Source organism: Branchiostoma lanceolatum, chromosome 8 (assembly GCF_035083965.1).
Source record: "Branchiostoma lanceolatum isolate klBraLanc5 chromosome 8, klBraLanc5.hap2, whole genome shotgun sequence".
Classification (NCBI taxonomy): Eukaryota; Metazoa; Chordata; class Leptocardii; order Amphioxiformes; family Branchiostomatidae; genus Branchiostoma; species Branchiostoma lanceolatum.
Window position 1 is genome coordinate 17,807,490 of NC_089729.1, and position 27,479 is coordinate 17,834,968.

The window sequence follows — 27,479 nt, forward strand, 5'->3', positions numbered from 1 at the left end:
TTTAAGTCGAACGACGGGTTTATTCTCAGACACTACTATGAAATCCCAACAAGTTCTTATATATTTCAGCACAGAGCTATACAGTAAATGCGTGTACCATCATACCCAAGAGTAGAGTAATAGTAGATCAAGTTATTAATATATGCTGAGCACCTATCTGACTCAATCGGTATCGTAGATAATTTTCTTAACTTTACTTATTCGTTGTTCTATTTCTCCATTGTATGGATATCAGCGATGCAAATAACGCCCCTGTCTTATATTACATAGAGATGGTGTACGGGTATATATATTATTGAGTGATTAATTCTATCTTTTTACAAAGGTTGCCAGAAATCTACGTTCATTACAGCCGTTGTTGTAAAACTATTATCCTCTTAAAACGCACTAGAAAAATTTAATTCTCATAAAATTCCACACAGTTTCAAATCGGGCCATGGCTCATCTTGGTACATCCTAGAGCTTGTTTGCGTATTTCTTTCCATTTCTTTCAACTTCTACGTTCTAACAATTCACCTCAAACAGCCGTAGTGTTCTATACCATTGGTCGATCATAAGCTTAACAATCAAAGGTTAAAAAGCGCCATCTACCATCAGGATACAGATATTGCAAGTATGATAATCCAGAACAGAAATACGCGAAATAGAAAGCGTGCATACTCACTCACAATACACAAGAGTATTTTTGTGGTTTTCACTTAGATATCCTACCACACCAATGATAAATTCGGGGAGGGGGGGATCACTATGATAATACTCATCTTCAGAACATTCCTTCGCGTCTGTTCACACAGTAGAAGATAAAACACTGTACTTACTCGACGCTTTCCTATGCTCTTAATAAGTGCCTAACGTTTTTGTACATTTGATTACACGCAGAAAGGATATTCACTATGTAAAATACAGCCAGATGTGCGACCAGTACTAGTGAGTAAATGCCTAAGGAGTCTTTTAAAGCCTAATGTCCGGTTCCTTGTAGATGATGTCTAGGAGGTTGACATTGAGCTGCCCGATGACCTTGTAGCCGAATCTCTCAGCCTCCTCGCCTTCCCTGGTGTCTACTCTCATCTGCCTGTACCAGGACAGCGGTGTGGTCATCATGCGGCGCTTGGCTCCCTTGACGACGTTGTACTCGGTCTCCAGCCTCTCCAGGGCTTTGCTGATGTCGTCCTGGCGGGGGCCTCCCTCGCCTCCACCGGCGGCCAGGTCCATCAGCTCCTGCCTGGTGAAATGGGTGCGGATCGGCCGACCCAGCGGGAACTGGTTCTCGAAGCCGGCAGGCGCGCCGGCACCGCCGACGATCAGAGAACCCGTGCTGGTCTTCTCGCCGGCCTCGTTAGTGATGGTGACGGTGTACTCGCCGGCATCTGACTCCTTCACGTCCTTAATGATGAGGGTTTGGACTTCATCGTCTGCTGAGATGAACTCGTACTTGGGACCGGCACGGATCATCTCCAGGCCACGGTTCCTGAGAAAAAGAACAAACAAGAAACGTTTCAAAAAATGCGGATTTCTCAACTCCCCGTCCCCTCTTTATGCTTCGGTCCCAATTGGAAAAAGGATAGTTCACGGGCACTTTGGGGCGTAACCATTACGTGGACTCGTGGGACACCCTGCGGCTGCCGGGCTATTCTATGGCCCCGCGGTTACTTTAACTCGGACTTAAATTCAACGCGGGACGCGGTAACAAATAGATGACGTGAGCTAATCGTGCGAGCACCGGGAGGTACCGCTACCCCCCCCCCCCCTACACGGCAGTCCACAGGGACAAATGTCTGACATCGGGGCTCGGGCGGGACTACACCCCCTACGGGCACCGGAGCAATTGGAAACGAAGCATTACACGCAGTATTCAGAGTCTTTATATAAAAAAATTAGAAAATAGAAAGAAAATTTCCGTCTCACCATCTGATCTTCGGTGTCGGATAGCCTCCGTATTTGACAGTCATCTGCGCTTCCATTCCAATATCAGTCCAGTAGTTGACCAAGGGGGTTTCAAAGAAGGGCTTGAGGTTGTGGCGGCGGCCAGGCTTGGCCCAGTTCTCTGTTAGAAATAGAATAACATCATCAGATGGTCCATAGTCAACCAAATCATATCATACTTCCATTCACTGTGGTCAAAGGGGTCTCTAATCTTTGAAGTTTGTAAGATTATAGGTCGTATGCCAGGTGGCCTATGTTCGGACACATTCTAAGAATGCCGACCGACACACCTACACAACAGGCTTTGGACTCCACCCTGATAGGATTCAACACATACAGATCCAGAAAAGGAAGACATTGCAAAAACTTACTGAGTCTACTGAGGGCAGACCTAAAAGAAAGAGGGGAAGGACCGTTGCGGTCAGAAAGGAACGTACGGGAGCTAAGGAAGCTCGCGACGGACCGGACTAAGTGAAAAAGATTGACGGAAGACTGATTGCGGCTGCAGGATGTTTCTACTACTGCAGCAGCAGAAAACAGTGGACTACTACTACTATTGCAGAATTAGCACAACAATGCAAATACGTCACGTAATACATGGCTCTATGTGGGTTAGAGGAAAAGGAATATCTACTACATACTACACGAAAACATTTATGAACAGCTCTTTTTGTAATTCAGGAACGCTAACGTACCCATGATCTTCAGCTTGGCAGTGGAGGCCTCCTTGGTGGGAATCTCCACCTTGTAGATGCCCTCGTCGTCATATCTGCAGTCGGACACCCAGAGGATGTGCAGTCTGCCCACGATCTTCGTCTGGTACTTCTTCCCGGGCAGGATGTCGGTGTAGCCGCACATCCAGCGCACCATGATGTTGATCTTGGACAGGACGCAGTAGTACAGGGCGGTGGTACGGATGGGGACTTCCAGGTCCGTCAGGCCCTTCACAATGCGGAGCGGTCCGGGGAGATCTAAAACAAGACAATGCATCGTTACACAAACAAGAAAATGCAAGAAACCTTCTGGGAAGTCTTGCCTTTGTCAATTCTTACACAAAAATTTTTATTCTTTTTATTCTAAATTTAACTTATTTTAAGAAAATGTTTCTAGCATGCTGTTTTTCAATAAGAATTTTCTAGAAAAATAAGAAAAAATGTGCTTTCTCTGGCTTAAGATAAGATTATTTTTTTGTTTCATCAAATTTGTAGTCTTCCAGATTCTTCCCATAAGTTATTTTGTCTTGAAAATTTGATTCTACTAGAATTATTTTCTTGAACTTTCTTGGTTTAAGTTAACTTAAGAAAAAAATTCTTAGATGCAATTCTTGATTGTGCTTAAAACAGGGATTCTTGTTTGTGCTCAAAACAGGGATTCTTGTATACAGAATACGTAATATTCTTGCTGACAGAAAAAAATTAATTGTAGAAGGAAAAACAAGAAAAACGATTTTTGGTAGTGTAGAAGACGTGGAAAATCATTGGCGTCACATATCATATCTTCGATGAATCAGTGTATGACAGCGGGATCTTACTCTAACGATACATTACAAGACCATAGCAAATCTATGGTGGCGAACAAACATACGAGACCAGCTCTTAAATCTGCAACGTTACTCCAAAGGCAACTAGTTGCGTAACTAAAAAAAACAGTAATAGAAATGTGATGATGACTAAAGAGGCCATTTGGATCAGAAAATGAAGTCGAGTCATGATCCGGGACGAGGGGGTATACCAATTCAGTCATGTTTGGGACCGCATTGCCGAAGCGCCACCTAGTGGCGAGAGGTAGCCCTAGCCATTGTTGCTCACTCACTCACTCACTCACTCACTCACTCACTCACTCACTCACTCACTCACTCACTCATTCGAGCTCGCTCGGAGTCATCTAGTCATTGTTGCTATCAGGAAGAAAGCAGAAGAACTACCGAAACGTTGGCAGGTGATTTTCTTTTGTCTGTGCAAAACAACTTAGAGCCAGATTAGGCGTACACAGTGTGCAGGATGTGATTAGATCCAGTTGTCTGCGTTGGTATGGGCATCTTGAAAGAATGGACAGGGAGAGGTGGCCCAAGAAAATCATCGGCATGACCGTGGAGGGCCGAAATCCACGAGGACGACCACGTAATAATATTGATAACATCAAGGAGGACCTCCACCACCTCAACCTACACAATGTGAGTCCACAGGACAGAGGCACCTAGCGAGCGGCCACCAAGCGTCCCCATCCACTTGCAAGCACGTCAAACCCCCAGATGATGGGGAAAGGAAGACGCTAAACCGGATAGTGAGTGAGTGTGTGTGTGTGTATAGAGAACGCTAATATCCAGTGACGCTGACCTTGTTTGAGCTTCTCAATGTCCTCCTCGGAGAAGCCGAGCTCTGGCGGCACCTCTGGCGGCTTAGCCGGGGGCATAAGGACGCTGGTGCCGCCGGGCTTGCCGTCTCCAGCGGGGCTCTCCGCGACGATGCGGAAGTCGAACTCCTCATCGGGAGTCATATCCTCCACCAGGTAGGTGGTCTCGTCTGGGCCCACGGTGGTGATCTAAAATGCACACACACATAAAAATACCAACTTTATTCTCTACCTCATCTGTTTCGTGAAGATACTTATTCAAGCTTGCCATGACAGAAACGTGTGGTTTCTACGTGAATCAAGGTTATCAATGTGAAAGTACACATCTTTGGTTGATATTTTTTTTGCCATTTGTATTCGCCACTGATCAGTCACTGTTAGTTCTTTTTGTTATTTATGTTCTCATGATTCTGTTGATATGGACTTTTCATATTAATTTGTCAACTTTAGTTCTGTTTAATTACAATATTTAGTTTTCTTTGGTTGATACTGATTTTGTTATATTTATTTGCCAATGAGGGTGTTATTACTATTATTTTGGATATTACTTATATTTACAAGTATTCCATTTCTGTTTCCCACCTTTACTTATTGTTTTGGATCCGTGGCTTATGTTCATTTTCCTGTGTACTTTGATTTTCTCTTGTTTGTACTATGTGCTGTTCATTTTGTGAAATGCAATAAAAAAAAATACACATCGAAACTGTAACCATATATTGACAATGAAACATAAGGTAATGTTGGTTTATTTACCAATAGTTAAAATACATTTTGACTAAGATGACTAACCGTGCTCCAGTCAGTACTCCTTTTGGGCTTCTTCTCGATACGGAAGCCTGTAATGATGGATCCGTCGGTAGGGGGCGTCCAGTTCAGCCTGACGTTGGTCTCGTGTCCCTTCTCTGTCTCCTCGACTGTTGCAGAAACATCAGTGGACGCACTGGGTTCTGAAAGAATGTGGGAAGACTGTATCGTCAATACCGTTCAATAAGCGTGTGGTGTAGTTGAATTCAAATCTACTACTTATCTAATCTCCAAGCAGATCTATACGGTGCACCGAAAATCGTATATGCTAGCCACAGAAGCTCCAGTCAGCCAGATAAGCTCCAGTCCTACGGTGCGGACTGGAGCTTATCTGGCTGACTGGAGCTTCTGTGGCTAGCATATACGATTTTCGGTGCACCTTGTAGATCTGCTTGGAGATTACTACTTATCTACTTACGAATGCTTGTGTTGAAATGACAACACTAATTCATCAGATTGGTCTCACATATACAGGTACTCGTCTTTTATGATGTGAGTAGAAAAGATGATGATTTCTCAAAATCAGCTTACTCAAGAATTGTTTCAACGACACAGTCTCGGTGATGGCGGGTTCGCCAGCTCCCGCCATGCTCTGCGCGATGACCCGGAAGTTGTAGTTTTGGCGGGAATCCAGCCCGTGCACGTTGAACAGCTCCTTCTCGTTCCCAACGTGCCCGATCTCTACCCAGTCTTCGTCGTTCTCGCCCAGTTTCTGGATGACGTAGCCCGTGACGTTGGACCTGTCCTTGGGAGGCTTCCAGTTGATGGTGACGTGTCCGTCTCCCTTCGCCTCGGCCTGCAGGTTTTGGACGGGGCCAGGCGGCATAACTGGGGGAAAAACAGGACAATTCTCAGAGACTTTATATATTTTGATAAGTGGCACAGTTGGATAACACTGTTAGATGTTTCTGTTCGAGTAGTAAACGCACAATTCTCATTATGAAGAAATAAACGAACAAATACACACGGATAGTGTGTACCTAAACCCCGGACTTGATCCGGACTGGACCTAATTTCTAGGTTCAAGTAAAAAAGCAAACCTAAACGTCTGAAAACCTTCTTTAGATCGTGAAATTTGCAATGAAAAAATATGAAAACATTGCTGTTTTGTGTGTTTAACTGACATATTGTGTTTACTACTGACTGCATTTAATTTTCCATATATACTTTTCAAGTTGCATGTAAGACGTATGCCAACATGTAATTTTACATGTAACGGGAAAAAAAATTAGCACACATAAGCCATGGGTTCAGGTCCGGACTTGTCGGTCTTAACTTCTGTATCTAAATCCGGACCTGAACCTGAACACGGGTTTAGGTACACAGCACTACACACGAAACATATCTGCACTGCGGTGTGCAAGTCGCCTGTGTACACACCTGGTTTGGGGGCAGGTGGTGGTGTTTTCTCTCCGATCTTGAGGATCTCCGGGTCCGTGAGGGGAGCAGGCTCGCTCTCTCCGCCGGCGTTGACGGCACGGATGCGGATCCAGTACTCGAAGCCCTCGGAGAAGCCCGTCGCAAGGAACTCTTCCTTCTTGCAGTCCTTCGCCTCAGCTAACCGCATCCACTCACTCGAGCCTTCCTTCTTCCTCTCGACCACGTAGCCTTTGACGCGACTGCCGTGGTCGCTGAGCGGCTTCTCCCAGACGAGCTGGGCCTGGGTGATGGGCTTCTTGGCCGTCTTGGTGACACGGGGGTTCTGTGGGGGATCTGGGGGGTTCTTCTTCACCTTCTTCAGCTGCACGTCCCAAGCCGCCTCCGCTGTGGAAGGGTACATTTATTTATCTATTATTTATTCTTTGACTCAGGCCGAATGCCCATATTAAAAAAAAAACAGAGACAATTTACAAACATCTACATATAACAACAACGACAAAAATATTGCATCGAGTGGTGTCGAAACGAGCTGGCGGGAGGACTAGTCGACAATAGTAAGGCCAGTGCCTGCTCAGTGAGAAAACCTCGCTGTGGCATAGCAATTGAATTACGCTGTTTCCAGTTCCGCAAGGAGACGCGTCACAAATGAGTGTGCCACCTTACGCCGCCTGGCGTCGAAGGTATCAACCCGACAGCTCGAGAAGAGTAAAGAATTACTAGTACTCCTAGGCTGAGACATTGACATCTTAAAAGCGTCAAGATAAGCCACCCGGAGTCTCTGTCATCTGTACAAACGGTGCAATGCAAACACTTGCGAATAAGGATGTCAACCAGCACGATAAACTTACAGATTAGTATAAGGAATATTTGCTTGGATTATATATTACATATTTTCAAATATCTGTTTCCAATACGATGACTGCTAGCATACAATGTTGATTAGTACGTAATAACTTAAGTTACGGATGAAGAAGGGTCATTTGGAGTGTGTGAGTGTTTTACAAACGTCTGATCGGAGAAACGAAAATTGTAACTATATTTCCTCCCCCGCCCCCTCTGCAACTCATTCCAAGTCCAAGTTGTCCTATACTCGTGTGCCCGTTCCTTACCTTCTGGGTGTTTGGTCATGACCTTGCCTGACTTCAGCACTACGCTCTTGCCGTGCTCGTTGATTGCGGAGACACGGTATTGATACCTGGTGTCCGCCTTCAACCCGGTGACCTTGTGCCTGGGAAAATTGACATTAGAAAGTTTCAAGGTAGGTTTACTAACAAAGCAATGAATATATATGTATAACCTCCTTTGACATACAAACTTTCCAATAGATCACAATATGTCAACAACTCGACTGTTTTCATCGTTGATCATCATAGTTCATCGTTGATGAGCAAACACTACTCCGGGTTGTTAAAATCCCGGGTTGTGCCCAGAGACATGTCCGAACTTGCGCCCCGACGTTGTGTCCTTGAGAAAGGCACTTAACATGACTTTACTCCCTTCACTCAGGTGTAAATGAGTACCTAGCTCATCTAGGGTTAGGGACGTCCCTCGGATAGGACGTTAAATGGAGGTCCCGTGTTTGGGCCATGGGGGAGAGCCACACCCGCGCACGTAAAAGAACCCACCACACCTTTCGAAAAAGAGGAGGGGCATGCCCCGGTGTGCGATGGTCCGAACCTTACAGTCTGGTCTGAGTTGACATCTTGAAAAGGTGATAGTCACCTGTTATGTCCAACCTTCCACAAATGTGGTAAATCAAAATAAATAAATACTCACTTGCGATCCTTGATGTTTGCGATCTTTTTCCAGTCGTTCTTGCCGGCCTGGCAGATTTCCAGTTCGAAGCCCTGGAGCGGAGCGCCGCCATCGTCGTCAGGCAGCTGCCAGGACACCTCCATGTTGTCGGACATCACCGACTTGAAGATCACGGGCCCCTTGGGCTGCGAGGGTGTATCTAGTTTACAAAAAAAAAACACCGAGAAGATTAGATCTTGGCTGAGTATTTGGGTTTGGACTATTGCTGACTATGTTACACAAAGGTTCTATGTTACACAATAGATCACAATACCCCCAGTGCCCATGCTTCACTAAACAAGAAAAGATCGAAATAAAGCGCTAGATTTCTTTCATCACGATCCCCCCCCCCCAAATCGAAATGTTCCCAAAGATCTCCATATCTTTTGAGAAAATCTCTAGATTTTTACAATGGGTTATACAAAAAAATCTCGAGATTTGCATAAAGGTAATACAAAATCTCTCAAACGATTTTCGATAGTTTATATGAAATTGAAGACGACATGACAAAGGACAGGAACTGGTTAAAATATCGTAAGATTTGCATAGGGCGTTTGTCACGTGACTAGAGCAAGTTAGCTTCGACCATGTTGGGGGATAACGACCAGTCCTTCCAACCAAGATGGCGGCTGAAGCTATTATATTCTTGCCCTGTGACGTCATAAACAGAACACCCTATGGTCTTACCTTTGACATTGACGGTGAAGTTGGTGGTGTCTGTTCCCTTTGGCGTCTTCACGTCGATCTTGTACTTCCCTCTGTCCATCCTCTCCGCGCCATGGATCTTGACCTTGCACAAGTTTCCGACTGTGTAGATTTTCACCCGCTCGTCCAGTTCGATGGGCTTGTTGTCTTTCATGATTGTTATCTGAAGCATTCAACACAATCACTGTTATCCATATGTCCCAGTAGCTTAACTTAAAAAAACTCTCATAGATAGAGAGAGAATGGTTCAGAGAGAATGGTTTATTCAATATAGAAAAAGCCATTGCAGCACAAGTGCTGAATTGCAGATTCTGTACAAAGTGCGCCCTGTACATGTTTTCAGGACTTAAAAGACATTACACATTGAATAAAAGTCTTGATCCTTATATGATAAGGTGCCAACAAGATTATACGAGTTAAAAGTCTTTCTAAAACACTAATACAGTCATTTAGCAGCAGTCATTTAATAGACGAACGCAATATGGTAGTGTACTGTTTATTATGCGTTGGGTCCGGTACTTAGATGAATACTTGAAGAAGAAGAGTTGTGTTTCTTCAGATTTTTCTAAACCGAAACAAGCGTTGTATTTTGTCTCACCTCTGGTTTGAAGGTTCCATCGATGGGAATCGTGAAGTCGCAAGGTTGACCTCCCATCAGCTCGATAGTCTCTTTCATGTTGTCCGGTAACTGGAACTTCGGCGCGCCTGAAGAGAGTAGGTGGGGTGATACATTGTTGCATGTTATGGTGAAATGTTTGTTAGCTTTATTTTATTCACATACATTTATCGAGTATTGGAAAAGAAGCATATCTGCTTATGATGGTCTTCTGCTCATTAAATACAGAAAATACAGATGACGGTCAGAGATAACAAAAGAAACTAAAAATTACAACGTCACGCATAACAGGTTAACAGCAAATGACAAGACAAATCAAGTCAACATCATAACATGAAAATAACAGTGATACAGCGAAAGGAAGTTATAATTTCAAAGGTTATATGATAATTAAAAACAATAACAAAACGAAATAAATCTAGGTCATAACAAAACATACCTAAGCTGGCTTACCAATCGAGCTAACTAGGCGAATCTTCCGGTTTGTTATCTTCGCCGAGTACTTGTACTCGGAGAAGATTATGTTTTCGGTTGAAAAATCTGTTGGGTGGGTCTGAATGTATGTCAGGAGCATAACTCAAGAAAACTTCAATGAATCTTTATAATTTTTGGTAGGTGTGTAGTGGTTGTGTAAAGGAAGGTCAAGTTCGAAAATGGTTTACCTTGCGTTTTTCAATAGTACTGCAGCGGACTTTGCATTTTTTGTGTTTGTATGTAGGCAAAAAAAGTGACGGAAACGTTGATGGATCTTCATGATTTTTTGCAGGTGTGTAGATGTTGTGAAAACGGAGGTCAAGTTCAAAAATGGTTCCCCTGGTATTTTCCGTCGGTACTGCAGCGTGTGGGTGTGAATTTTCTTGTGGACAACATAACTCAAGAAGCTGTTGATGGATCTGTATGATATTTAGTGGATGGGTAGGATTTACAGAAAGGAAGGTCAAGTTCGATAATGGGCCTTCTAGCGGGTACCAAAGGTACTGCAGCAGAGCTTCAAAATTTAGGGGCATATTTTCTGAAAGTGCTATGGTCATGATTTTTGTGTGGTAGATAGTTCATGCCACAGAAAGTAAGTTCTGTAAATTTTGGCCCCCTAGCGGCTTGTTAAGAACTGCAGTGGGTGTTTTTGTTTTGACATTCGGACATGAATAACTTGAGAAGGGGTCGACAGATCGTCGTGATGTTTGGTATGTAGAGAGCTCGGATGGTGCTTTACATTATCAATGACTTATTATGTAAATAAGGAGCTAATTTGCATAATTAGTAAGGAAAGTTTTTTAACCCACTGCCTTTCAATGGGACATAGGACAGTGTCAGGTCATGTAAACAGATAGCCTTGCATAAACGTACGTGTAGGTCAAATAAATAAACTATTCTCCAAGCAGAGGTGTGGTTCCTGCTGGTTTTTGACACATTCAGTTTAAGCATTTTTGTTCAACACGGTTGGCGACATACCGAAATAGGGACAAAATAGAAAGCCTGACTAAAAACACCTAAAACGTGCCAGATTTATTCTATTCATATGTATTGACTGTACTATTTCATCATCACTTTCAACTTTCAACACTGCCATATCGAACCTTTGTGGCCCATATAATATCAACATACTCACATTTTTTCATGACCAGTTATAACATATATCAGCACACTCTACACATATACTAATCCTGTACCACCAAATGATTTTTAACCCTATCTAGACTGGACTCATTCGCCCAATCATAACGTCCAAATGGTATGGTGCATGATCAAATTTTCAGGGGGTGATAAGCACGTAAATATTCATCACTTTCCATAATAAGCCTTGATTATTTGGCGAAGATAATGTGTTCGTGGAACTGTAGTTAGCTTTATATTTGTGTCTCCGGTTACGTGTCTATGTTAACAATTGGGCATTTTCTAACGAATCATGCTCTATGATCTACGGCAATTCATCTTTGTACATGTATCTTGCAACTAGAATATCGCATATTTTCAGGCATTTCGCGATAGGAAAGCAAAAATAACTTATGGCTTGGTATTAGATAAAAGTTCAAATCCTCCCACACCATAAGGTGTATAGGGCGGTGCCCATCCCCGTTTCATAGCCCTGGGCCACACTGTGGTGCAATCACTGCAACAGGAGGCTAGTCCACTGGCAGATGGTATGTGGTATACTACTACATAAATGAATATTTTGAGTCTTTCTTACCCTCCTTAAAGCCGGGTGGAGGTTCCGGCACCACATCAGGCTCATCGGAGACTGGAAAGAAGAACAAAGAAGTCTACCTTAGGACCAGTGTCGGCAGACATGAATCAGAACAAGGCAATAAAATATCGTCAGCAAAGAAAACAGTCCTTACACATCTTCATTGTTGGGTGACAAAGGTATAGTTTAGACATACATGTAAGTTACATTTCGACATTGGTAAAACAAAACATATTATTTAGCTGCTACCTTAATCCCACACCTTTGATCTTATTTCATTGCACCTTAATACAATCTTAAAGTAAAGGGTGACATTTATCTAACAAGATGTAGGGTACACTACTGATTTCTGACACTTACCAACGTGCTGTCGTCCAGTAACACAATTTTGATAAAGAAAGAAATGACGACAATGTTTACTCTTACGTAACCGGTTATCACGTTACAATGTGTATATTTGAAAGGATTCTAAAACAAAAACCCTTGCCAAACTGTTGTCTAATGTAGCATTAATGTCGCACTACGCGCTCCTTAGCGGAGCACATTGGGCATTAATGCTGGATTCCCTCTGCTCCCTTTGAAACATAGCATTAGGCATGGCTGCTAGGACAAGGAGGGACTGGTATTTGCACAGCCATAATTACCATGAAATTACCATGGTAGTGTGCACTAACCAAGCATTAGTGCTGCATATGTATTTCTGGCATTAATGCTACATTAGACAACAGTTTGGCAAGGGAAGCAATCTCTGACAGCCCACAGGACAAGGTTGACCAGCCTCTTACCCTGTTTGAACTTGCTATTACGAGTTGGTCCCATACCGTCATCGTCTGTCGTAAGGGGTGGAGCAAGCAAGAGCATTGGAGAAGCATTAGTGGTTTACATCATATCGCAGCTATCTAGGAAATGAAGCTGCGCAAAGGAATGTCATCAAGTGATTAGATAAGTAGAATCTTTAACATTGTCATTAATAGAATAGGTTTGTCAGCTTGGGATTGGCAGGTTGTTGGTATAGCTATTGCGATGGGATGAGGGTCTGAAACGCAACGCCAGGGTGTTAATGTAGTAGTAAGAAACATAGGAAGAAACATTAAAAGCTTTGTAGGAACGCATCAAAATGTTAGCAGGAAAGGAATTATATATCATACCACTGTAAATAGAATCATCGATATAAGACCATAAAAGCTTGCAGTACATTCCAACCACTGAAGCGTTTTATTGGATAAATATCAGCAACATAACTTATAGTCAGGGATTGCATTATGTTTGGCTCTGCAAATAATGTCTGTATATTTCGTATATATGGACAATACGCAAAAGCTTCAAAGCAGCACGGGTAGGGTGCCAATAGCCAGTCATTGTCACATCACCGTCAAGTCAATGTCATGTCGTCAGCTTAACGTATGAAATGGAAATGTATACATAGGTCAGAGTTACCTTTTTACGACTTTAAGTGATGAATGACTTAATGTATGGAGACAATTATTAAGGACATCAAAACGTTTTGCATATTAGAACTAGTGTGCAGTTACCAACATGAGAGCTTAGTTCTGATGAAGTGCTACAGGACAACGTGGAAGATGGGGCGAAGAGACACGTATGTTTCATGGTGTTTAGTAACACTTACAACCACAACCAATGATTAGACAAAATCATCGACTGTAATAAATTGATAGCGCTAATGGGGGAACACAACATTAAACATTACAGATATTGGGTAATTTACCAATGTAAACAAAGATAACCTTATCAAATACAACGTACATATAGGTATCTAATGGACATGGTGAGAAGGTGGGCAGTCAAACTGGTTAGCTGTGATATTGAGGAGTGGCAAATGTGATCAGGTATATCAGGAAAATGGTCAGGATGAAGATTTGACTACAGCATGGGAAATGGCGGTTTGTACACAGGTCTTTGTCTCCGTCAGTGATGAAAACGGCTGGGAAAATGGATAATGGCAATTCAAGACTGTCACGAAGTCATGTCCAGATTTCGAAGTCAAGAAAATGAGTAGGAGAGGCGGCTCACTAATGTTGGGACAGGGGATCAGGGTATGGATCATTTCTGAATCGAAAATGAAAGGCCCACAGACATATGCTAACCTTCTACTGGTTTTGGTGCTTCAGCTGGTTTAGGTGCTGCAGCTGGTTTAGCTGGAGCAGGTGCCTCAACTGGTTTGGGTGGTTCGGCCGGTTTTGGTGCTTCAGCTGGTTTAGGTGCTTCAACTGGCTTAGCTGGTTTAGGCGCTTCAGCTGGTTTAGCCGGAGTAGGTGCCTCAGCTGGTTTCGCAGCTTCGGCAGGTTTTGGAGCCTCAGCTGGTTTAGGTGCTTCGGCTGGCTTGGGAGGCTTAGCTGGAGCAGGTGCCTCAACAGGTGCCTCGGCTGGTTTAGGAGGCTCAGCCGGAGCAGGTGCCTTAGCAGGTGCCTCGGCTGGTTTAGGAGGCCCAGCCGGAGCAGGTGCCTCAGCAGGTGCCTCGGCTGGTTTAGGAGGCTCAGCCGGAGCAGGTGCCTCAGTAGGTGCCACAGCAGGTGCCTCAGCAGGTGCCTCGGCTGGTTTAGGAGGCTCAGCTGGGGCAGGTTCTTCAGCTGGTTTAGGAGGCTCAGAGGGAGCCTCAGCGGGTGCCTCGGCTGGTGCAGGTGCTGCTGGCTCTGGTGCAGCCGCGACGCCATTCTCCGCGACAAGCCCGTTTTCAGCTGCCGCTCCGTTCAAGTGAATCTCTGCTAGGTGTGCAAATGGCGTGTATCATAAGCAGCATATACAAGCGGCATTGTAAGCGAAAGAAAAGACGTGTTAAATATGAAAGACAACAAGGACAAGCTGTAAAGCAAGAATGTAATGCAACCCTAAAAGACGAAGCAGGTTTTGTTAAATGCGTAGAAGCAAGCTTACCAGCAGCCGGCTCTACTGCTCCATTTAACGCTGCATCTGCTGGAGCCTCTGCTGAATTGTCGACAAAGCAAAAGCAAAGCGTAAGACTATGCATGGAAGCAGTACGGGAACAGCGCACAGGTAACAGTAAAACAGTTGCGGCCTTGCTTGTAAGGGACATGGAGAGACTCGGTCGACCTCAGTCGCTTGTATCTTCGTTTTGGCAGCCCGTGAAAGGCCCTATGACTATTTGTGTATACTCTATATCTATGTCTATGGGTTGTGTACAGTAAAGGTGTACCAATGAACATAATAACTTTATGTCACCCTGTTGAGAAAATAAGACGTTAGCGGTACTTACGTGGGGGGAATGTAACGTGCCTGAGACGCACGCCCTCCACTGGGAAGAAAAGGGGGTGTTAAAGAAATCATGAGCGCAGAACTAAATGACAACACGGCGCTGTTTCCTTGAAATGGCTGCCGACAAGACGTGCATTACGTATATTGCCGGACACTATTGGCATGGGTGGGTACAGGAAACGGTATCAAAGCAACGCCTGTTTTTCGGACTCTAGAATATGTCTATGTTCGTTACAAATACTTTAGAGACACAGAGCAAGACTACACAATCAAGACCACTCATTCAGGAATCAACGAGAAATGCCATTCTATTCTTTGAAGCTGCTATCATTGCCTACAGCATTCCTACTACGGGGTCTTAGCAAAGCAACGTAGAGCTTACATTTACAGACAAAGGTGACTCAAGCCATTGGCAGTCTATATATGGGGATCTTGCTTGCTAACACTTTCTTAAACTCCTGAACAGAAGGATTTGATAAAGCTGGGTCAAAGCCTTGGACGCAGATCACTCAAGCATAAAAGCAAAGTTGTACGAATTAAGGTGGACAGGAAAGTGACTTACTGTACGAGGGAAAGGAGGATCGCTAACTCTTGGGTAAACTTAGAGAGTTTTGCCATCAAAGCCATACAACCTTTGCCATAGTTAGGGAGGGTCAGACAACATTTAAGGAATTGGGTTGTTCGTAAGGCAGAAAAAAATGTGAGAGTCGGGCACTAAATGCGTTAAGAACTATAAAAGCTAAAAAGGGAAGGAGTGGAAAGAAGCCTACACAGCAATACGTACTGTGTAATGTGTATTACTTTTAAAGACGCAAAATTAGCGCAAATCGCAGTCATTCGCTACCGGTTCTACCACTACGTTACAGGCATAACCAAAGCACTTTATGTCACGGGGAGCTTGTAGCAAGGCCTGGAAAATAAGCTGGAGGACAGACGCTACAGAGAGAGTTGTGAGACGCTACAGAAACAGGTGTGAGACGCTACAGAGACAGCAGTGAGACGCTACAAAGGTAGGTGTGAGACGCTACAGAGGTAGATGTGAGATGCTACAGTGAGGCTGAGTCTGTAAGGAGAATAACAGCGACATTAGTATCGCAAAGCGTGGATTCTCGCAGCCATCGGCAGGAGACGTACGTTTGAACTCGTCGCCCCCTCTGTCGACCTTCTTCGCCTTCTTTAGCGACACGCCCCAGGCGTCAGCTGTGAACGGAAGTTAGGCTCACTTTAAACACAGTCTCAAATCTTAAAGGTCTAAATTCTGTAAGCAAAAAGCAAATTACATCAGTGATGATATCATTGTTCAAGATATACGTTGAAGCAACGCAGCACGATAGTGGAATATCATGAAGCCACCCAAAGCGTTGGATAGTGGACAGTAAGGCGTTTTTCAAGAATAAAAAGACAGGCGATTTTGTCTATGTAGAGAAGTATTTTATGCTATTTCTGGCTGCATACGCCTTCTGTTATACTGGCAGCAGATCATCGAATGTCTTCGATACCTCCGTCGATGTCTTCCTCCTCCTTCGGCTTCTTCTTCTTCTTGAAGCTCAACTTCTTAGGTTCCTCGGGCGGGGCGGCTGAGCAGAGTGGGGAAAGTAAATTCGGTTGAGGAAACGATCATAACGTTTTGTTTATCGAATGTCCTTTTGTTCTGTACCTTCTGAAATGAAATTATGTTGATGAAAGCTTAGCCTTGGCTAAGGAGGTTGCTTTCATCGTACCGTTGAAGGCAGCACTGGAGTGAGCATTGGACAAAAAGCAGTTTGAAGCTCGACTTAAAGGGAATTTATCACAAAACATTAAAGAAGCATATAATCCATAGTACAAAGGACAGCTCTTTGTGTTATCAATGTTTTTTAAGAATCTGAATATCCCGCGCTCGCTTTAGATTAAGGGTCTTCTTTAGCGGTCTACGCAGGGGGGGGGGGGGGCTTTTTGCAGCAGGACGCCCCTCGTACAATACCTGGCTTAGGTCCTGGTGTGGCCTTTTTCTTCTTGAATCCCAGGGCTGGTGGTGCGCCTGCTCCTTGAGCTGTGACAAGTGGAAGATCCTTATCACACTGCTCGGTGTATTAGTCATGGTGGGAGGGGGGCATGGGAGACGGGATGGGGTGCTTACATACCGGTCAGGGGCTTTTATCAAAGGCGACGATATTCGTCATTAAACTGTACTGTCAAGAATTTCGCAAAGCAGCAGCATTTGCCAATATGTATAACTTGAGGAAAATGCTGCTATTGTGACCATTACATAGGCAATATGGGGCATTTTATAAAGGGGCAAACGGCCAGAAAACTGGGAGACATTGGTTGTTCAACCGAATGACATCGTTGGTTGAGAACTCAACCACATGGTGTCGTTGGTTGAACATGACGACGCGTACAGTTGGAGTGATATAGCATAGGAATTTACCTTTATTACAGGTATATTGAACTGGGCACCTATATGCACCGCGGGCAGGGGAGGGTGTGGGATTGGCGGGGCCGGTGAGGGATATACCTGTAGGGCCTTTGCCCTGGGCTGCTCCGCGCTGCTGGTCGGGGACAGGTGACATGCCTCTCCGGGGGGAACCTCTGGGACTCCGCTCATGCTCGCTTCCACTTCCCTCAGGTACATCTAACTTCTTCAGTTTTACACCTTAATGTAAACGGGCATTGCAGGAAGCTGTTGGTCTTAGTCATCATCATTTAAAGATGGAGAAAAACAAATGCCACGAGCTGTTTCGAACGTTTTTATTACTTTAAGACAATGGGAGGACAGTTTTTTGAGGGATTGCAAGTGGCAGGACCACAAACGTTCGAATCAGTTCTGTGCTATACGTTCTACCCACCATTGTTTTCAGTCTTTTTCAAAGAAAAAAACGACTCTGAAATAGTTCGCCAGATCTTAATTTGATATTCGTAAGCTATCATAACTGGCTCACGAAATTAGAGATAGACAGCAGTGAAATGACTGCCAAGTGCTCATTATCAGAAAAAGGAATGCAATACAAAGAAAATATCATTTCTCAATGTTTGCTCTTTTCCGTAAGCCGTAGTACCTTCAAGTCCTCCTTCCGTGACCTCCTTTTCCTGTTTCTTGGTTTTCTTGAGTTGGAAGCCAAAGGGTGCTAGAGAAGTCGAATAAACACATCATGCGTTTGAATTTGAAATATACAATGTAATCAGAGAGAGAGAGAGAGATACGAAATCCAGCACCTTCAATCACGGAGGTCAAACCTCCTTGCTTATATTGGGTAGCAATGTCATTGTACATGCTGTATAAAAGCACGTCTATCCTCAACTTATGCTTAAGACTGCTCGTCGCGCTATAAACGATAGCTGGCTGTTACCATCCGGCATTAACGCTTTATTTTGAGATGAAAAAGCTACGCATAAATCCATAAGATTGTAAAAATATGACTGAGTAATCTGTTGTACCGGCTTCCTCCTTTGGAGGAGGTGGCACTTTCTTCTTTTTCAATGTGAATTTCTTCGGGCCTGCAGCAAGACGTTTGGGAAAAAAAAACAGATGTGGTCGAGTTTTTAATGACATGAAGATACATTTCGGTAGCTTATTCTGTTCTTCTGTAGCAGTAACAATGGGAACAGATACAACCGTTTTTACGAAAAAGCAAGATATGTGGCTATTTAGTATTAATTTTCGTTATTTGGGCTAATTCAATCAGATTATGCTTCTCTACGCGCATTGTCTTGACAAAGTTTACGCAGGGGCAGGCCTAGGGGGTGCCGGCGGGGGGTTCACTACCTGCAGCGGCCTCTTCCTGATGAGGTTCTTGCGCTGGCGGTTTCTTCTTTTTTACAAAAAATGTCTTCGCTGGTGCTGCTCCCGCTTCGATAATCACCAAGAACAGTGATAGAATTCTCTTTGTGAAAGGATAATAGACTCAGACCAACAGCGACCAATAGCCCTCAGGGGTGTTTTCAGATTATGTCGCTACGGGGACGGACAGACACTGGGACGGTTTCTGAGACGGAGGAGGACATACACGGAAGGCGGGGCGTAGTTAAAAAGGCCTTTGTCTTATTGCAGGCTCAGGTACAATAGACATTGATATAACAAGTGATCACAATGCACGAATTCGTGGTCGAAAGAAGCCCCTTTTCCCGTGTTACGATGTTAATACACAAGACAATTCTACTTTGGTTCCAGAAAGGGGAAGTATAGGACTGTTAAACAGACTGACCCAAGAAATTACAATTAGTAATCTAGTAATCTTGTCGTTATATCAATGTGTCTATTCGAGCCAAAAAAAGCAATTGGTCAGGGGCTGGGGATGGACTAGATATACGTGTTGGGGAGAGGCAACCTAGCATGGAATGAACGTGAGGTTCAAGCATTGACCTGTATTTAAGACAGGAAACTTTGTCTTTGGCATTGGTCTGCCGTAGCCAGGTTAAACTTAAGGACAATACAAAAGCAAGCATAGACGTCGCTTCTTGGTTATCTTCGATGTCATATATCATTAGGATAGTACGCGCAGGGGGAATAAACATTGTAAGTAAACAATACAGGACAAATGTGAATAAAAGAGAGGTGGTGACCAACAGTTCAGACAAGAATGATATCCACAGTGATACAATATATACATGTTTTTACATATACAGCTTGTGAATTAGAAGCATTGCGATTGCCTAACGCGACATGTACTTCATTATACCAAACCTTCTGAAGATCTACGACATATGGTTCTTTAGGGAAGCAACTATGATAATTATAAGCAAAAGAAGCATTGAACATGTGGTTGACATATACGCCATAACACAAACTGCACAATCTTACATAACTACATACAGATTTATGATTATAGCATAGATAATAGCATGAAAAACTGGAACAGAAGCTTACCCTTCGGCAACATTAATTGTAACAATAGCTATCGCAAAACTTCAAGATAACATTCCTTTTGTGAACAACCCAACCATTAAAATACATTACAGAAAATATCAACACTTAAAGACCATATGACACCAAAATACGATCATTGTTGTTGAATATGATTAAAAATGGTGTATTTTGGATGTGTGATATGGTCGTTAATGTTGATATATAATTAAGTGCAAGGTGAAATTACGAAGCAAAAGAAAGTTCATCTTACCTGCTTCTTCGGCGGGTTTAGTGGGGGCGGCTGGCTTCTTGGGAGCTTCTGTGCGAATATCGTACATAGCAGTGTAAAGTGAGCAACGGTTTGTGACAATCATATCAGCACGTGTTAAGACATGCACGTCAGTTTCATAAGGTTTGAGATATATGGATATATTAGTGAATGGATTTAAGATATACGACCAGCGTAATTGTTATTGTTGTGTAACACCTTATAAGAGCATATAAGAGCAACTCCTACAGGAGCAAATTAAAACACACATGGTCGATATTTGGATATATTAGTGAATGGATTACAGATATAAGACCAATATAATTGTTATTGTTGTGTAACACCTTATAAGAGCATATAAGAGCAACTCCTATAGGAGCAAATTAAAACACACATGGTCGAATGTGTCATGCCAATTTAACCCAAACCGTTCCTTTGGGCAAATCATCTTACTTCAGCGAAAAGCCAACGTTATATAGCTTTGGTTAGTGTTATCATCAGAGTATTAATATCTTGATGCAATACAACTATTGGTGACTTTTTGCAGCTTTTTAGCAAATGCTTTCTTTCATGGCGTTAGTTGTATAACACAATCATCTTACTTCAGCGAAAAGCCAACGTTATATCGCTTTGGTTAGTTTTATCATCAGAGTATTGATATCTTGATGCAATACAACGATTGGTGACTTTTTGCCGCTTTTTAGCAAATACTTTCTTTCATGGCGTTAGTTGTATAACACAATCATCTTACTTCAGCGAAAAGCCAACGTTATATGGCTTTGGTTAGTTTTATCATCAGAGTATTAATATCTTGATGCAAAACAACGATTGGTGAATTTTTGCCGCTTTTTAGCAAATACGTTCTTTCATGGCGTTAGTTGTATAACACAATCATCTTACTTCAGCCAAAAGCCAACGTTATATCGCTTTGGTTAGTTTTATCAGAGTATTAATATCTTGATGCAATACAACGATTGGTGACTTTTTGTCGCTTTTTCTTTCATCCTTCGAAAAAGAGTAGGGGCATGCCCCGGTGTGAGTGGATCAAAACATTCCGGCTTAAATGGGATAGGGAATTTCCCGAGCAGCCTTCGTAACCCCTGCTTCTCCTAATGGGTCAGTGAAGACATGCTTGTCTCGAGCATTGATGTTTCTGATTTAGGGCGAAGAGATGCTGGTACAGTAAGAATTAGTTCAGTGCTTTGATGAGTGGCCCCCTACGGCCTTGCACTGAGCGAGTTCGTTAAAAAAAAGAATACTTCCTTTCATGGCGTTAGTTGTATAACACAATATAGGCAGGCAGTCGCAAATTACAGAAAGGCAAACTTACCAGCCGGCTTTCCCTCGGCCTTCGCTTGCGCAGATTCAGTCACCATCTTGGTTTCTGTCTTCTTCTCTTCGACTTTCTTGACTTCGGGTTTCTTCTGAGGAGGTTCCGCCTTAGGCTCGGGCTTCTTGGGCTCGACCTTTTTGGCTGCAACCTTCTTCTGAGGCTCTGGTTTCTTAGGCTCGGGCTTCTTGGGCTCGACCTTTTTGGGCTCGACTTTCTTGACTACTTTCTTTTCTTCAACCTTTTCTTCTGTCTTCACCACCTTTTTCTTTTGGACTACCTTTGTCTGTTTCTTCTCGACGACGACTTCTTCCTTTTTTTCGACCTTCTTCACAACCTTCTTCTGGACGACCTTCTTTTCTTCGGCTAGTAAAATGAAGACATGGAACAGTATAAGTATCAAGACGCAAGAAGCGTAAAGGAATATCAAACCATACTACTGTATCAGTGTCTATATCGCTGCAATGATGTCCTTTCGCAGACAGACATCGTCAGATGTACAACCGTCGTTAGTATAAAGCAAGTACTTGCAATTCGCAAAACCTTCGCAAGGCAGAAAGCAATTAAGAAAGATCTAGAACAGAATAAAAATTTGAAGATTAATTTGCATAAATTACGCTTGGCTTTAGACATTTTCTTTGTGTCATTGAGGAGAACCTTCCCTGCCAGTGAGAAATTGACATAGCTTCAGAAAGCAATAAAGAAATAGGAAAGTTTGAGATGACCTCGATTCGGGACCACATTTTTTGTTCGGCATTCAGTGCTCCAAAAATACGCTTCTCGCGCCTCCCCGCTATTCCTGTTGACACTATTGTTTATACAGCTGCTGACGCAACAAGTCATGACGTCACACAAAATGTTCTTCAGAAAATCGTTGAGCAACAGAAATACTGTAAAACTGACTATAGACCTAAATTTTGTCCTTCGACGGGTTGTTTGATTTCTGTTAAATGTTTGTAAGACCGTGATTTTAGAACAAAATCTATTTCTGTATTTTGTAAGACAAAGTCGTCATCTTAGGTTGAGACCTTAATAATTGACTCTCCATCAAGGAAGAGCTGGTTCTATCAGCTAATTTGCCCTGATGAAAAATGATCTTTAGCTTAATGGCTATTAGAAGATTCCTAAGCATAATTTACTCATAAGTGTCCGATAAGATATATTTGTTTGCACATGCGACTTCGGCGTTGTTGCCTTTCCTTACAACAAGTTACCCGGCTAGACTACGCAATCTAATGCACCAATACGAGATGTGAAGGTAGCAAAACACAGTATCTCGATCGCCTATGGGGATTAACATAGTCATGCACCTCAAAGAGAGAAGCTTCGAAACGCTTAAAACTTTATAGTAGGGTGCACAAGAAAGGTTTAAAAAATCGAACATGTTTGAGTTCATGGAAAAATCTACAATATTTGTGAAAATAACCTTAAATGCGCTGGCTCGTTCCCTTTGACGCCCTCTTTAATATGGCGCTAAGCGGAGGTCATGTGAACTGCAGCCAACGCGCAGCTGTAGGCGGTAACAGTATTCAGGCGCAAAGTTACGCCGACCGAACAAACATGAATATCCAACTTATACATTCTCCAAATTGACGTTTCTCACTTTCGTTCAGCACAGTTTCTACCTCACTGTTGTGCACAAAAGAATATCTTGGGATTTTTCAAGTACCGTGCCGCACTATTTTATACCCGAACTACAATTGTCTACGGGGGTCGCGGATGAATACTGTGTTCTGCCACCTTAAGTGCAGTAGCAGCAAATAGCGCAGGTCACACGGCAAGCAGTGAAGGGCATATATTATTGCCTCTCAGGTACTTTATTGCTACTGTAGCGCATAGTTCAGCTTCTGTGCGTATAGAAATGAGAAAAACTTAATAAAATGGCATTTACGATCCCAAAATCAGATACAGAGGATCACAAGCCAGGTGTCTTTGTTTGTATGTTTAAGAGTGTATCTATTGACAAACGTTCACGGTCCGTTGTGTTCCACCTTCATGTTTGACGAAGTTCTTGGTATCGTGTTCGAATAAGTAATAAGTACTTTCAATTAAACGTGAAGGTATCGACAGTCATGATGATGACTGAATGCTCTCGATTTACACCAAAATTTTGTAGGAGGAAAACGTTAAAAAAAAATATAAAAAGATTACAAAAACCGGGCACTTGTGCAATGCAAGAAAGGACAGTGCGTGTTAGTTAGTATGAACGCTGCGGCAGTGTATTGAAGACGTCTACATTTCAGCCTCCCTTGACCGGACCATACAACTGACCAGACGTCTTGTGCACGAAGGTTTCGCTGCCGACATGTCGGCCAGCTTCGTCCACGGCTGTGATCTTGACTTGAAGTTCTTTCTGTTTAGTGATATCGGTGGTGTCAGAAGCTCCCGTCGGTGGCTCTAACGTAATCTTATAGTTAGCAGCGCCCTCTACCGGAGTCCATTGGATCTCCATATCAGATTGGGATTTGACTTTTATCCGTTGCGGAACTGCAAGGACTGAAAGATTAGACGGGACAGGAAGTGACGTCATGTGGTGACGTAGACGGTGAGATGGGCTTTGACACAAGGTTACGAGAGGAAAGTGTGAAAAACGTCACAGATAACGTGGTCGACAGACGGTTGAAACGATGAGACTCGAGAACATTGGTTGAGATTTTACTCCGGGAAGGAGGATGACCTCCTTCTAGGAGTATTGGAAATGCTTTTGTTTGCGCGTTCGCAGCTAGAACTCACGATCCTGTTGTCGCATTGGTGTGTAACTTGTTGTAGTTTTCTTTGAAAAATCCGTCAACTCAGAACGATTGGTTATTGGTTAAACATTATGATGCATTGCTGTTATAGTTTGGTATGATCGCTTGCGCGTAGTGTTACACACATTAAATGTGTTAAGTAGATTTTTGTATTCAAACATAACAACAAAGAAAATACACAGTGGTGCCGTACAAGCGGTACCACTGGGTAGACTGTACAACACAAGATATAAGGTCACAGCAAGTAGCAATTTTATGGATGACATCATCATTGATTTCCGCTTAAAACAAGACAAGAAATATCGTTCTCCTCAGGATATGGTCAAAATGACAAGAAAATAACGAAAATTGGAAATATGTCGTGTGGTGAGTGTAGCTAGCCTAGTGAGGTAGCCTTGAGTGTACTTGTAGAAGTGAAATAAGTTCGGTAATTGTAGAAGTGACAATAGCGTGGAAGCCTTGAATGTAGTTGGTAAGTGATACCAGTCCACTGCACTAGTGTCACTTTCTGCACCGCCTCAATGCAGGAATCAAAATTAAAAAAAAGGACGTATTGGCTGTGATGCTATGTTTTGTCGCTACATTCCTCGTCACAACGTTTAATGTCTCTATTTAGAAAATTTGTCCATCTTTTTTTAGCGTTCTCGCATTAAATTTGGAGTCTGAAGAGGATGTCATCCATAAAATTTCAATGCTGTGGCCTTTGAAAAAACACGCACAAAACACCTACAACAATATAAAGTAGATTGGGCAAAGATTGACGATAGCGAGTGCGTCAGAATGTACCACAAGTCCACTGAATCAACAAGACCGACAAACAACACTGTGTGTTCAATCTCAGTAGAAGAAAGCTGATGTTCCGTCGATTTTTTTGGCGCCAATGTTCTCTTTTTTGGGGCGATGGGATGACAGACAGACAGGACAATACGGCTGGCGTGATGGAATGGAAAGTCATGGGTGGTGTGGGATACAGACGGGTGGATTGATGTCACGAGAAGGACAGTGAAATGAATAACATCGTTAAATACAAGCAGTCTAAAGTTCAGCCGTTCTATTTTGGTAACATCGTTACAGCGCTCCGCATAACGCTTAGCGCATTTCGCTATGTGTCGCGTCCGTAGCTATGGCAGAGACGTTGTCATTGTAGTAGATATGTCCATAAAAGTCTGCATGTACGTCTACAGTACAGCAACATGGCAAGCCATGCACATGGCTAAAAGAGCTTCGGAAAGAAAAGCTGACGATGGAGAATGGAGTTCAGATATGAAATCCAGACCACTATTTTTAGTGGAGATACCGAGCGGAGTATACTGTGCCAAACGACACGCTAACGACGTGCCAGCTTTCACGTAGGTACACGAGCGTGTCATACCGCAATTAGATGGTCAGAATACTTCATCAATGGGACATTGTACATATTAAAATATATTGAGAACAGTGTTCAGTTCTATTTTGGTACACTTAACGATAGTTGGTAGCTCACATACCTTTGGTTTTCTGAGTGATAGGCGCGCTTTCTGCACTCTTTGTTCCGCGTAGTCCCTTGGATACGACTCTGATAGTGTAGTCAGTTCCTGGGCGTAGTCCCTGTAGCTCTCTCTCGGGCTGGGTCAGTCCCTTGGGTCCTACAACAGCCTTCCCGTGGGCGGGATCGACTGAGACGTCGTAGCTGGTTGCTCCTTTGACTGAGCCCCAGACTACGGTCAATGATGTATCCTTGACGGAGGTAACCCGTAATCCAGATGGCGCGGAAAGCGCTGTGGACCAAAAAACAAGTAGAGTGTTACCGTTGGAGAATAATCGGCAGCATTGCTAAAACACTTGAGCTTTAAACAACAAAGCAAAAGAACAGCTTTTCCAACTGGGCTTCCCCGATGCCCATTGCTATTTTGGTTCCAAGCATTCTCCTGGGAAAAGAGATTCCGTCCCTAGAAAAATAACATTAAATATCTCGCCTTTGGATCAAGACCCGAGTGAAACTGTAAGGTTCCACCAAGGATTATCCTCCCGTCGCAAATATAAGCGGCGTTCCCCCAAAATCCTAGAGAAATTGGGTGCAGAGTCTCCCACAAAACCAAAGCCGGCTGCCCGAGACTAAGGGACCGACAGGCTAGAAGCTGCAGGCTGGCAGCGTCAGAAAATAGATTCTGGGGTGTCTGGTGTCATCAACTGGAGTAAGCAATATGCGACGCCCCGGCTTGGATATCACTCTCTCTCGGCATACTCATCATTCCATATTTATATCGACGATAGGTTTGCCAACTTTCAGTGCAAAATATACTATATATAGACACTATGATATATACACATATTCATAGTAGCTGATTCTGCACTTTCGGGAAATTTACTTGAATTGTTAGCTGCAGCCGAATCCAGATTGAGTACAGAAAAAATGAATAGATTCTTCGGCACTAACTGCTGCCAAAATGGCTGCTTAGTAGGTATTTGTGTCCTTCGTGTTTCTTCTCGGATCGAATGCCCTGAACAGCATAGTCTACATGCCGAACCACACGGCGTTTTATTTCGGATTGGTCATGTGATGTACCATGGAGGACTTACCAAGGGCTGTTTGCTGTATCAGAGGTTCACTGGCCGCGCTCATGCCATGGCTACTAACGGCTAACACAACCACCCTGTACTCTGTGCCTTCCTTTAGGTTGGTTAGTTGTCTCTCTGGTGCTTGTTTTCCCTTGGACGTAACTGCAACGTTGGCGCCCTCCGGTTTGACTTCGATGGCGTAGTCAGTAGCACCGGCAATAGGTGCCCATGTGATGGTCATAGAACTGTGGTTCACCAAGGAAGCCTTCACACCTACGGGTGTTTTCAGAGCTGAGGAAAAGAAATTTTGTTAAGTTCTTTATTAAAAGTTATCTATGATACAGTGACAAATCATGTACATTACACCACAAGGGTGGGACCTTAGCGTAAATATGTGGGCGTGACAACGCAGAGGTCCACGGAAATATGCTAAGGACACCAATTGACGTACGCACACGAATAGACCACACTTGAACTTTCGCAGGAGCTAAATCGAATATCAATAGATAAACAAGATATGGAGACTATATGTGGTGTTTTTTGTTGTTTTCTACATAGTTCGTTCCTATTCATAGTAACCATAGTCCCTAGAACAAGTTCAGCCGCACCTAAGTCCCCACACCGCACGACAAAAAATATGCCCCCGTCCGTATCGTATTGCAGGGAATCAGCTAGAATATGTTAGTAAATAGGAGTAACAGATATTTATGATAACATTGACACGGAAGCAGGGACGGTCAGTCTTACCCTGACCGTAATCACTGAGGGCATCTTAAAA

General features: G+C 43.3%; 2 protein-coding genes across 2 annotated transcripts in view; one reads left to right on the forward strand and one right to left on the reverse strand.

The window, feature by feature from the left end:
• LOC136439993 (titin-like) lies at window positions 1-26,997 on the reverse strand. The gene is made up of 24 exons (XM_066435721.1): window positions 26,723-26,997; window positions 25,651-25,920; window positions 23,685-23,909; window positions 21,414-21,779; window positions 20,087-20,134; window positions 18,408-18,473; window positions 18,029-18,097; window positions 17,488-17,625; window positions 16,954-17,022; window positions 16,490-16,567; window positions 16,125-16,190; window positions 14,992-15,030; window positions 11,763-11,813; window positions 9,557-9,663; window positions 8,941-9,121; window positions 8,236-8,413; window positions 7,569-7,687; window positions 6,460-6,843; window positions 5,611-5,907; window positions 5,065-5,222; window positions 4,260-4,464; window positions 2,619-2,894; window positions 1,906-2,044; window positions 1-1,468 (listed from the first exon to the last, which is right to left on the reverse strand). The coding sequence occupies exons 1-24, from the start codon at window positions 26,940-26,942 to the stop codon at window positions 952-954; spliced, it is 4,266 nt and encodes a 1,421-aa protein (XP_066291818.1). The 5' UTR covers window positions 26,943-26,997; the 3' UTR covers window positions 1-951.
• LOC136440051 (rRNA methyltransferase 2, mitochondrial-like) overlaps window positions 1-27,479 on the forward strand; it is a 217,257-nt gene that overhangs the window by 58,316 nt on the left and 131,462 nt on the right. The gene's annotated exons all lie outside the window — the stretch shown is intronic.

Coding starts and splice junctions, on each gene's coding strand:
- LOC136439993 (XM_066435721.1), bottom strand. CDS start 26,942: ATGACCATCACATGGGCACCTATTGCCGGTGCTACTGACTACGCCATC. Junction 21,780..23,684: donor CTTCGTGCACAAGACGTCTG/GTCAGTTGTATG, acceptor TCATTTTACTAG/CCGAAGAAAAGAAGGTCGTC. Junction 6,844..7,568: donor CATGACCAAACACCCAGAAG/GTAAGGAACGGG, acceptor ACCCTTCCACAG/CGGAGGCGGCTTGGGACGTG.